At 36.8% G+C, this 12,896-nt stretch overlaps 1 protein-coding gene across 1 annotated transcript; it reads left to right on the top strand.

The window, feature by feature from the left end:
• Positions 1 to 5,278: 5,278 nt before the first annotated feature.
• On the top strand, positions 5,279 to 7,005 carry LOC126162647 (lipid storage droplets surface-binding protein 2-like). Its single transcript, XM_049919286.1, has 3 exons — positions 5,279 to 5,739; positions 6,306 to 6,552; positions 6,643 to 7,005. The coding sequence occupies exons 1-3, from the start codon at positions 5,434 to 5,436 to the stop codon at positions 6,894 to 6,896; spliced, it is 807 nt and encodes a 268-aa protein (XP_049775243.1). The 5' UTR covers positions 5,279 to 5,433; the 3' UTR covers positions 6,897 to 7,005.
• Positions 7,006 to 12,896: the final 5,891 nt, after the last annotated feature.

Here is a 12,896-nt window from a genome sequence, read left to right as displayed (position 1 = left end):
CCTTTAGATCTTTAAAGAAAGGTTTGTTCTGTTTTCTGCTGATCGCTTGTATCATTATTCTTAGAATTGCCATTTGTTTCCTGAAAACTGTTATGGCCTGGTGCACATTTCCCCAGAAAATGATACCATACTTCAGTATTGAATGTACATGAGTGAAGTATACGGCCATAACCGTTTCTGCACTAATATTGTTGCAAAGAATTCTTACTATATAGCTCATTTTTGCTAGTTTTGAATTTAGGGATAAGATATGAGTCCTTCAATTAAAATTTTCCTGGATATGAATCCCAAGAAATTAAGTTTCATTGGCAGGACTAACGATTTGGTTATCTATACAAATCACAGGTTGTGGTGCATTTTTATTTTGATCTATATGGAAATACATGAGTATCGTTTTGCAGGGATTAACTATTAGCCTGTTTCTAGTAAACCATTCAGATACCTTTTTTGTAATATCTTTTGCAGATGCAGTGGAATTTTCCATGTACTTAATTTCAGTTAGTTGAGAACAATATTCCAAATATGATTTAATCCACTGATTTGGAACACTTCTTACACCATGCTGTTCAAGCTTCCTCAGGTGCACAGAATTATCAATTACATCAAAAGCTTTTGTTAGGTCCAGGAATAAACCTGAGATATTTATGTGGTTTTCCATTGCATTTAAGACATGGTTTAACAGGTTGAAAGTGGCTGTTTCAGTTGATCACTGTAGTCTGAAGCCATGTTGGCGTCCAGAAAAAACTTTAATCTTTTCGAAGAATGTAGTTAGTTGTGAAAGCAAGACTTTTTCAATAATTTTCGAAAACACTGACAGTAAAGTCGCAGGCCTATAGTTGCCCATACATTGCTGATCACCTTTTTTATATAGGGGTATTAATTTTATCGGTTTCATTTTCTGTGGGAAGGCACCACATGATAAGGAAGAAATGCAGATGTCTCATAAAGGAGGGAGTATTTGCCTTACTGTTATTTTTATAATATAATCTGGAATATCATCAATACCAGTTGAATAAATACTCTTCAGTGAGTTAATAGTATTAAGGAGCTATGTTGGGCCTATTGGACTGAGGAACGTGGATACATTAATTATTTCAATAGATGAAAGTTCTTTACGGGTTGTATTAGGGGGATCTCCAAATTTTTCCTTCACTAATTGTCCAGCAACAGTTATATAGTAAGAATTGAACTGTCCTAGGGTCAGTGAAATTTTTCCCATTGTGTGATATCGCAATATTTTTGTGAGTTGTCTTCTTTCCTGTAAGATCCTTCACAGCTTTCCACATGGACTTAGCTTTATTGGGTGACTTCATAATATAGTTGTCATTTTCCCTTATTTGTGCCTCTTTTATAATAATTTCAAAACTAGCTTGTATTTTTTGAAATAATTAAGAAATCCTGGACTGCTGTCAGTTTTTGGCTGCAGATAAAGTTCCCCTTCCTTTTACAAGATACTCTAATACCTGATGTAATCCTGTTTTTGAGTCTATCTGTGCATCTGGAAATCACTTTCCTTAGTGGAAAAGTTACATCAAAATTATGCTTCAAAATGTTCAAAAAATCTTCCGTCTTTTCATTGGTAATAGAAGTATCATATACTTCTCTCCAAGATTGTTCACTGGTTAGATACTGGAAGTAGTCAATATTTTTCTGAGTATAAAACCTTTTATGGATAATATTTTGTAGACTGGACAAAATGTTATTTACAGGTATGGTTAGTAATCGTGAAAGCTGATCGCTGTAGCTGGTATCATAGTACATGCGTTGGAGAGCTACCAGTCAAACAAAGATTGTAGGCTTTTATAATATTTAAGTACTTTCCCCAGTGAAGGCTACGGCTCAGAAAGTCAGTATTAAAATCTCCACACAGTACCAGTGTTTTCCCAGTGGTCTTGAGTTTGCCTAAAGCAAGGGCCAGTTCTTTGAAAAAAAAAAACACTTATGTTGCTAACAGGAGATCTATACACACATAAAATAATAGTTTTTTCAGACATTAACTCAACAGATGAGATTTCAAAGTCTCTTTTACATACTAGTTTGTAAACAGAGGCTATAATCTTATAATCTACATTATCTTTTACACATATGCAAGTTCCCAGAAACTTTGATTCCATTCTACAAAAGCAGTTTGCAAGGTTAAAACGCAATATTTTAAGGATTGCAAACACTCATTCTGTAACCAATGTTCACGATAACATAAAACTGAAACTTGTTTCCATTCATTATTGAGGAGTATGATTACTTCATCAAATTTGTTTATTAATTACTGCACATTTTGGTGTACACTCTTCAACGTGTATTTGAAATTTAATTCTGCATCACCTTTTTTGTGATAAACTATACTTCCCTAAAAAATGTCTTACTCCCTTTTTATAAGCTACTGTATCTTTTTTTATGACCCATTTGTCCAAGGCACTTTGGACTGCTTCTATACTATGCCTGTTGTGACTCAAATTTGCTAAACTTCATCTATCTCTTTGTTTACTTTTCCTATTAATTTATTTACACATAACCAAGGAGGTAGGTCGTATCGGTGTGGTTGATTTACAACAGCTACATTTGTGTTGCCTAATTTGGGTAGCAGACTTTCAAGAACAGTGATGAGCTCTGGCAATATCATTTGCACCTGCAAAAATTACGACAGTCTTTTGAGTCAAGTTTTTAACACGATTTCAGCACTGTTTTTGTCACTTCTGCAATGCCTGTTCCTGGTTTGACAAAGGCGTGGACACTTGGGTTAGTTTTTGTATCTGCCACCTTTTCTGCTAAATGGTTCAAATGGCACTGAGCTCTAAGGGGCTTAACATCTATGGTCATCAGTCCCCTAGAACTTAGAACTACTTAAACCTAACTAACCTAAGGACATCACACAACACCCTGTCATCACGAGGCAGAGAAATTTCCTGACCCCGCCGGGAATCGAACGCGGGAACCCGGGCGTGGGAAGCGAGAACGCTACCGCACGACCACGAGCTGCGGACCCTTTTCTGCTATCTGACGTCCATGATAATCGGCAAAATTTAAGACTTTTTGTTCTTTCTTGCACACTTGAGGCCAGTCGACTGATTTTTTTAATCACATTACTGTGTTCACGATGCGACACGCGCGAAAAATTTACAGTGCACGGTTGTTGTTGTTTGTAATTATTGTCTGGACTCAGATGTTCCTGAGTGACATTGTTTGCGGAATCACGTTTGTCATTATAGCTATTTGATGCACTTTTTTATGTTTCCTAGTTTTGCGCTGGCTTCCACAGTCGTTCTTCCTTTGTTTATGTCACTGGTAGTCGATCTTTCTTTAAAGTTGAGTCGATGCTCTGTTTGTTGAGTTTTACACTTCGACCATAAATATAATAGACCGGCCCTGACGTCATTTTCGTGGCTCCAACATCTCTGGGCTAAAGTCACGTGAATGTTGGCAAAACATGGTTGTTTCGTGTTGCGCTTATGGCTGTACTCAGCGTTTTGTCGGGGGAAATGGCATTACATTTCACGTGTGTTTCTATGATAATGCAGATGCGTTTATTGAAATCTGCTGAAGTGACTTTTATATGTTTTTTACACTTCAAAAAGAGTATCACGTAAATTAAAGTGTTGAAAGTGATGCCTGTAAAGTCAGACTCATATTACATTTTGGAAAGTATCTGTGATAATTCGGTTACAGAAGTAAGTATAACTGTTTCTCGTTCCTACTCATAGGTTCCCTAAGGATGAAAACCGAAGACAGCTTTGGATACAGGCCCTGAAACGGAAAAACTTTAAGCCATCTGCACATAGGCGCCTTTTTGTATATACAAGTGACATTATAATAAGGTAAGAGCACCTATAGTCGACACATGAAGAGCATTTTTTTCTACCTTCTAATACTATTAAATAAATGTAGGTTCCAAAATTATTTTCTGAAACTTCAGAGTGACACCTTCAGTTTTTTTTAAACTGATAGTTTAAACTTTTCTAAAAATAGTAGGAACTGAACCTCTGAAGTGCACCTAAAATTGATACTCTAAAATGGACCTGCTCCTAAAGTCGACAATTTTGGGACCTATAGTTGACATAATTCCCATATCCCATTTTCTTTTATAAGTGACTAGAGCTCAAAACGCGGCGAATCCAATATTTAAAGTTTTGACACGAGCCCACTCTTACTGTTTAAAAGAATTTTAACGACATTTTACTTTAACTGATAGTTTATAGTAATTTAGTCCCACTGCCCACCAGAGGGGTCTTCGAAATATTTTTTAGATTTTATAAATGGTACTGTGAACAAATCCATGTCAAATGTAGTTCTGACATAATTATTCGCAAATAAAAAAGTAATTTTTGTTGGAAGCGTTTGGCAGTCAATTGAGAAATGTGGGTAAAATACGATACAAAAACAGGATGGCAGACCGCTGATTTGAAATCCCGCCACGTTTTGCCAACAGTCACGTGGTTTATGTTGGAGCCACACCAGCGCTATAGCTTCTGCACAGCAAGGCCAGTCTACTAGTATCTATGGTCGAAGGTTTTACAACCAAGATGTTACAGCTGTTTCTCCAACAAGGCTACAGTCCTTTTAAGTTCACTGTTTTTTGTAGTTAATATGAGACGAAAGTCATCACAATGTTTACATATGGATGTCACTAAATTTACATTTGCCACATTATAGTTTGATCTTGTAATGATTTCGTTTGCGTTTTTTGCTTTAACTTCGCAGCAGTAACATTTTCCAGGTCGAACAACGATACTGTTTTTTGCACTGAAATCATGAAGACTCGTTCTTTTCTTATATTTTTCATGAAACTCGATTTTCGTATTCCCATTTTTCAACGCTACCTTTTGTTTTTGTACAAGCATATCTGAAAAGGATGCTCTTAAAACTCTTCTGGCTGACGATATTTATCATTTATTAATAATGACTACATCCGTCACAAAAGTAAAATAATGTTGGCGCCTCATACAAACTACATTATCGGTCCAGCTTAATATATTTCACCAGATTAACACTTATAATGTCTTTAGGCAGCGCCCAGACACACAGGAAACGTCGCAAGAGGAGTTTAAACATGTATTTCAGGTGCACTAAAAATGTTGCTTTACACTGAACGAAATGCAGCTTCGCGTTGCACCGAGTCACGGCCACCTCTAATACAGGCGGCAGTGACGTGGCTCTCGAAACTCGTTAGTCGATCATCGACCATGTTTTGCAGAGACTACGTTGACGTCACGTGTTACTATTGGACCTCTCCCCTCCACAACCGCTCATTGCCTGCGATAGTATATAACTCGCGGCGAGCGGCAAAGTGGAACTAGTCGTGTTCAACACTTGCAGCTTTGTGTTGTGGCTTTTCGTTAGTGTCGTTTCTGGTAAGCTGGTGGTGGTTGAAGTCGCATTTTGATTATCGTACGTATCCGTGCCGTGTACTGTAATTTACTTTTAAAGGAAGGGATTACAATGGCCGAAGCGCAGAATATGTCTGTAGCACCGAGACTGGAATGCGTCGACAGAGTTAGGACGCTCCCTGTTGTTGAAATGGCGTTGAATCAATCTGCTGATATGTATAACAGGGTTAAAGGATCTAATAGTGTCATTAACTGGACATTATCTACTGCTGAAGCAACAGTGAATAAGGCAATGGAACATGCTGCTCCATTGGCGAAGAAACTGGAACAACCCATTCAAATGGTTGATGGAACGCTATGCAAAGGACTTTCGCTGGTGGAAGAAAGATTACCAATTATCAAAGAACAGCCGCAACAGGTAAGCAACAGAAAAAGTATTGTGATTAACGTAACTGTTTGAGGGCTAAAAAAACTGTGTATTTAAGATTACCACGTAAGGGGAAAATGGAAATATACTTGTTGTAGCTAGTATAAAAGTAGCTAAAGTCCCTTCTGATTATAGTCAACGACCATGTTGACGTGCTATTTTGTATCGTGTTGTATAACCAGTTTAATTATTTCTAGGTTTAGTACTAAGATTTACCGTTAAGTGTATTCTATGATTAAGCTTTCATAAGTAAAGTTTAGTTCCATTTGACACATCTTAGTAACCGATTAAAAGATTAGATTAGTACTTGTTCCATAGATCATGATTACGACACTTCTTGATGATGTGGAACGTGTCGGGCTGTTAGAAAAAGCGTGCTGTTTAAAATGGACTTGAAAATTAACAATTTTGTAGCTATTTGAACAAAAGGCCATAGAAGAGGAAGTAACGTCTTGATTTTGCTGTCTATGTTGTGATAGTACATCCCGAGATTGTAGGGATGTCTTTATTCAAAATATATAATGTTGTCAATAAAGATTTTTTAACTTTTTCTTCAGATATATGAAACAACAAAGAACTATGTTGCTGCAACTTTACGGCCAACCTGCAGCAAAGTGTCAACAGTGAAGGATGCTGGTGTGCAGAAAGCAAAGAGCCTGAAAGAGCTCAGCTGGAACAAGGCAAATGAGTTGTTGAGCACAAAGTATGGCCTTGCTGCTGTCACAACTGTTGACAGCACTGCAGCAGTAGCGGAAAAATACTTGGACTACTATTTCCCACCTGGTGAAGATGAGAAGCAAGCAGGTAAGCTGCAAAAACATTTTCAAAAATGTTTCATTGAAGTAATAAAAATGCATTGGTAAGCAGTATTTTAACACTGGGCTATTATTTCAGTTCCAGTTTCCTCTAAAGAAGACAAGGTTGCTCATACTGTTAGTACAGTGGGCCGTTTATCCAGTAAACTTGCACAACGTGTATACAGTACACTTGTAAAACAAGTTCAGAATCTGAACAGAGAAAATGTACAAGAGTATATAGCTTCATTGATAGCTGTTGTACAACTTACAAATTATATAAATGCATATCTTAAACCAGCTGAAGTAAAATCGGAACAAGAGAAACCAGAGAGCCAAGATGTTTCTTCATGAAGGAAGTGTAGAAAATTGTATAAAATTTGCATGTTAAGACTGAACATATTATTTAACAATATTTCATTATTTATGTAATTTTATGGTTATTAAAAATTTTGCAAGAAAATTTTGTTCCTTTAATTTTGCTACCCCGAAATTCCAGTTGAGAATATTTTTAGACTGACTTGCTTAGATTACCTGCTGTATTGAGGTATTTTGCGCAGCAAGTCTTGTCAAATAAAAGATGTTGTTGAATTGTCAATTTCATTACCAATAGTGTAGATCTTGTTGGTCAAGTGTCTTAATGACATAATTTAGTGGCAATGTGTCAGTGTTAAAATTAGTAATGGGCCCAAACTTGCAAACTTTCTAGTTTTAGTTTGCTCTGTCACGAGAGGTTTAGAAACGTGCACGTGCTCCTGACAGTGTCAACTTTGGAAACACGATTGATGAAATGCCTAAAAAATTTAAAATGCAGTTATGGATATTTACATGAATGCCATATATTAAAGTAGTGCCTGGATTAACTTGTGAATGGCCTAAATTGTTTAGGTTGTTAGTATATTATATGCTACACATCTTATTTACATGTTGCGCAACAGACCTGTAATACTGAAAAGTGCATGATAAGTAATTACAGGAAGTGGTGCAAAAGTATTTTGGTGGAATTTATGGCTTGTGTGCAGTCTGTTCGGCTTACCTATCTGCGTTGAGCCAGTGCTTCCCAATAGACATTTCTAGGGGACAGTGTTGTAGATGAAATGCCATGCCAGAATTTATCACAACTTTACTGGTATCACTCTTGCTACTGTGTGTAATGGCCCAATAATGCTTCAATAATATTCAGTGAAGTGCAACAACTGAAATATTATATCAAACTAATAAATTCCATAGTTTGGCAGAAGGGGGCAGTGAGTTAGTACAGAGGACCAGGAGGTAGAATTCAATTCAATGTAGTAAAGACTACTTGCTGGTTTATGAAGTTGCAGGTATGACACTGCTGATAGGATAACCCAAATAATTGTTCTTATACTTTTACCAACTATAGAAAGTCTTGGAAAGCATGATTTCAAGACAGTATAGACTGTCAAGAGTGCAAGACTGATATCAGGTAAACAGATGTGGAAATATGTTAACTTAGTCACAACTCCATTATGTACACCTACTGTGACATTTGCTACCCTGATGATACTTGTGCCTGCTTATAGTTATTGCTGTTCTTTTTATGAAGGTCCCTAGTCATAAAACATTTCTATAGTGTGTGTGTGTGTGTGTGTGTGTGTGTGTGTGTGTGTGTGTGTGTGTGTGTGTGTGTGTGTGTGATTTTTACCTTATTAAAAGGGCCCAGAGAATGTTTACAATGCTTTTTCATTCAGTATATGATTATCTAATTCTAAAACTGCCAGGTCATTTTTGCTTGAAATGGGTTTTAAAAGATTAAGAATTGTGCATGTCATAATATATAATATTGGTTTTTAAGCAAACCATTAAAATTATTGGATGGCTGTTTATTTAAGTTAGAAAAGGAATGGACTCTGAACCAAACTCTGTGGAATTCTACATTTTATACTCCCAAAGCTGAGTTGAATTCCTAAAGTGTTATATTATTGGATTTTAAAGCAGCTGCATGCTATATTATATTGTCAAGAAGATATACAGAAGAAATTAATGCCGTTTCATTTTAGTTAAAGTAGAATTTTATGATCTACCCATCAAAGGCCTTGTCAACGTGGCATAATATATTAGCTCTGCCAGAACCTCATGTGTGAAATACTATCTCTCTTCCTCTTCAGAGAATCCTGAGAGTCAAGATGAGCAGCTCTTTTTAGGTTATACCATGAAAAATGTGTTCAACTGTAGACCACTTGCCTTTGTTTTGAAAAGGCTTCTAAGAGTGCAATAGGTATGTCATAGGTAATTTTATATCAAATTTTTTGTGGATGTTGCTGCATCATATTTAAGTGCGCAATAACTTAGATCATGTAAGTCACAGCTGTAATATAGAATCTATTTCTCACTGTATTTCTCAGTTGTTTAATAATGCTCTAGGTTGTTTCATTTCTACAGTATTTTGTTTTCAGCATTGCTTGCTGTTTTTCCCTTCTTCAGTGTAGAATTAAATATTTATAGTAATGAAATTTTAACTCTTCATGACAGCTTGTCTTCATGGCTTCTTCCCCCAGCATGATACTTCGTGCTGAAGAAATGCCCTTAACACATTGACTGTCAAGAGGCTGGTGCTGATGCAGCAGAACCACCTGCTGTGGACATGGGTGGTCATTTGAACACATTTTTATCAACAATGTCTGTTGTATAAGTTACTGATGCTCTTACTAAGTTTTCTCCAAATACTTAGTCATTGGTTGTTTCCATTGCACACCACTTTTGACTTGGTATCTGCTGCTTGCTATATATGTCAGTATTGTGTGTTATCAGCTGAGCCATTTACTGCCTTTTCATCTGGATCACTTACAGTATTTGGTCTAGGAGCATGATGCCAAGGCCTGTAGAGTGGTAGCCTTCAACCATTCCAGATGACTAAATGCAGAATATAGGCTAATCAAAAGCTCTTCAGCTTTTGATCTAAGTGTGCATAGCAATACTCAGAAAATCTCTCCATTTGTTTTACATAATCTTAACAATAACAGCCTGATGAACCTTAAAGTATGAACTACAGGTGTTAACTGGAGTGTTTCCATAGCCATGTGAACTAAATGTGTCTAAAGACAATGACGACTATGGAGGGTGTGAAAGTTGAGTCATTTATAACTTCGTCAGTCTTCATTATCCAAACATCTTTTAAACCATGTTAGAAAAGTTTCACTGCCAAAAGGGTTCAAATTGTAAATGACAACGAATACTTGTAATGCAGTCTGACAAATCTGCTTTTTGATGTTTCCAATCACGGAACACTTATATGTACGAAAATGGGGGAAAAAATCAATCGCAGACTGTTCTCACACCCTGAATGCTGCTAAGAGGATGTTTGTCTGACATGTTGAAGCCAACACTGAATACTTTCATGCAAGAAGAATGCATCAAAAGAAATGCACTGTCAAAATTTGTTTGTAAGGCACACAACTACTGCAGAGATGTAATTGTGACACAAGTGATGAACAGGAGAAAGAAAATCAAGGCAACATATATTACATTACAAATGTCTTACATAATTTGAAACTTTAATTTATTGACATTATTTTATAACAATTCCTGTAGCACAGGTCATGCAATATTTTTGAATAATGTATAATTTGCTGACGGTGAGAAAGTTCCTTGTTTATTCTTGTAGTAGTCACAAAAACGTGAAGTGTGTATTGGATGATGAAAATACAAATTTTCTTTACACCAGGTACCCCCGGAAAGAAAGTTAATGCATTTGATCACATGACAGTAATTACTGGTTTTATTTTTTAGTTTAATTTTGTTTTTATAGACAAGTGATTCTCCAGCCAATCAAAAACAACTGCAGGAAACCCAGAGGTATCAGTGTAAGATAAAGAAATGCCCCCACAGATGAAAGTATTAAAATGCTAATGGTTAGCTCTGAAGCTAACATTATATTAGGTACTGAAAGTGGGCTGAAACCTGAAATTGATAGCAGTGAGATTTTTGGGGAAAATTTAAGTATATACCAAAAGGATAGGAAAATAGGGAAATGTGGGTGATGTATTTGTCGCAGTAAAGAAATTCAAATCCACTGAGAAATTGAAGGTGCCTGTGAGATCGTCAGGGGTGGGCATAAAATAACTGGATTCTTTTAATGCCCATGAGTCTCATCTCTTAATGTAACTGAAAACTTTAGAGATAACCTCAGTTCACTTCTACTAAGTTCCCCAATGACACTAATCATCTAACAGTCAATTGGGAAAATTAGTTTGGTTAGTGATGGCAATAAGACATCCTGTGAAGCATTACTAAATGCCTTCTCTGAAAATATCTATGTCCAGTAAACTAGATAAAAAATCAGTAGTGTCATACCTCAATGAGGAACTTGAAACATTCAGCGCAAGGCAGGAACATGTAGAGGCACTATGGCTCAAGTGTAAAAAAAAATAATAGACCATGTACTGGGTAGATATGTACCCAGTAGAACAGTTCATAATGGGAGGAAGCTTCTACTATATACAGTCACAGTCCAGAACTTCTAGAGAGACAGAGATTACTGCATATCAGTGTAGCGCTATAAATAGAGAGACCGTGAATGAAACACATTTGGCTATCAAGAGAGTAATGCATGACGCCCCCAGGGACTACCATAGCAAAATACTATCAAATGACCTTTCACAAAACCCAAAGAAATTGTGGTCACATGTAAAAGCTGTTAAGGCACCAATGTTAGTGTCGAGTCCCTAGCGAATGAGACAGGAATTGAAATTGAGGGTAGCAGAGCAGAAGCTGACATGCTTAACTCCTTTTCAAATATTCCTTTACAAAGGAAAACCCAAGAGAATTAACCCAATTTGATAATTCTACCACCAAACAGCTGAGTGAAAAAGTATTTGTGTCATTGGTGTTTAGAAACAGCAGAAATCGTTAAAAGTGAAGTAAGCTCCAGGGCGTGATGGAATCCCTGTTGTATTATATACTGAATTTGAGACACAGTTCACCCCCCCCCCCTCTTCCATCTGTAATCTATCATAGATCCCTCAAACAAAAATCTGTGCCCAGTAGATGGAAGAAAGCTCAGGTCACACCCATCTACCAGAAGGGTAGTAAAAGTGATCCACAAAACTACTGTCTGATATCCCTCATATTGATTTTTTGTAGAATCTTTGAACATATTCTGAGTTCTAACATAATGACATTTTGGACAGAATAAACTCCTCTGTTCCAAACAGCATGGGTTCCGAAAACATCAATCATGTGAAAGCTCACACTTTTCTCACTATTGAAAGCCTTATATCAAGGCAATCGGATAGATGATGTATTTCTTGATTTCTGAAAAGCATTTTACTCAGTACCGCACCTGCACTTATTCTCAAAAGTTCAATCATATGGGGTATCTAATGAAATTTGTGACTGGATTTGAGGACTGTTAGGTTGGGAGGACGCACCGTGTTATCTTGGACGGGAGAAGTTGTAGAAGTAACTTCAAGTGTGCCCTAGGGAAGTGTGTTGGCACTCTTGCTGTTCATGATTTGTATTTGTGACTTTGCAGAAAATATTAATAGTAACCTCAGCCTCTTTGCAGATGATGCACTTATCTATAATGAAATACTATTCGAGACAAACATAAACATTCAGTCAGATGTTGATTTAACATTTCAAAGTAGTGTAAAGATTGACAACTTGCTGGAAATGTTCAGAAATGTAAAACTGTGCACTTCACAAAACAAAGAAATGTAGTATCCTATGCTATAATATCAAGGAGTTGCTGTTGGAATCAGCCAACTCAGACAAATACCTGTGATATGAAATGGAAAGATCACACAGGCTCAGATGAGGGTAAAGCAGGTGATAGACTTTGGTTTATTGGTAGAAACTGGGAAAGTGTAATCAGTCTACAAATAGGATTGCTCGCAAATCACTCGAGCAACCGAGGATATTGCTCAACTGTGTGGAAGCCGTACCAAATAGAACTAACAGGGGATATTGAATGCATACATAGAAGGGCAGCGCAAATGATCATCAGTTTGTTTGATCTGTGGAAAAGTGTCACAGAGATACTGAAGAAACTGAACTGACAGATTCTTGAAGACAGACATAGACGATCCAAAGAACATCTACTAACAAAGTTTCAAGAACTGGCTTTAAATGATCACGATAGGAATATACTACAATCCCTTCTTGTTGCTCACATTGGGATCATGGGGATGAGATCAGAATAATTACAGCACAGACATAGATACTCAAACAAATTTTCTTCCCACACTGCTTACATGAATGGTATGGAAGAAACCATAAGAACTGGTACAATGGTATGTAACCTCCGCCACACATTTCACAGTGGTTTGCAGAGTAAAGATGTAGGTGTACATGAGTAAGAAATGGTTGTGTCCATTGTGTTCCATGCCAGTC

The sequence above is a fragment of the Schistocerca cancellata genome, chromosome 1 (genome assembly GCF_023864275.1).
Source record: "Schistocerca cancellata isolate TAMUIC-IGC-003103 chromosome 1, iqSchCanc2.1, whole genome shotgun sequence".
Lineage (NCBI taxonomy): Eukaryota > Metazoa > Arthropoda > Insecta > Orthoptera > Acrididae > Schistocerca > Schistocerca cancellata.
This window is presented reverse-complemented; position numbering and strand designations above follow the sequence as displayed.

What these genes read in the sequence shown, in the direction of transcription:
- LOC126162647 (XM_049919286.1), top strand. Translation starts at nt 5,434, where the DNA reads ATGGCCGAAGCGCAGAATATGTCTGTAGCACCGAGACTGGAATGCGTC. An exon ending in TCAAAGAACAGCCGCAACAG is followed by an intron (nt 5,740 to 6,305) that starts GTAAGCAACAGA and finishes CTTTTTCTTCAG; the next exon opens with ATATATGAAACAACAAAGAA. An exon ending in TGAAGATGAGAAGCAAGCAG is followed by an intron (nt 6,553 to 6,642) that starts GTAAGCTGCAAA and finishes CTATTATTTCAG; the next exon opens with TTCCAGTTTCCTCTAAAGAA.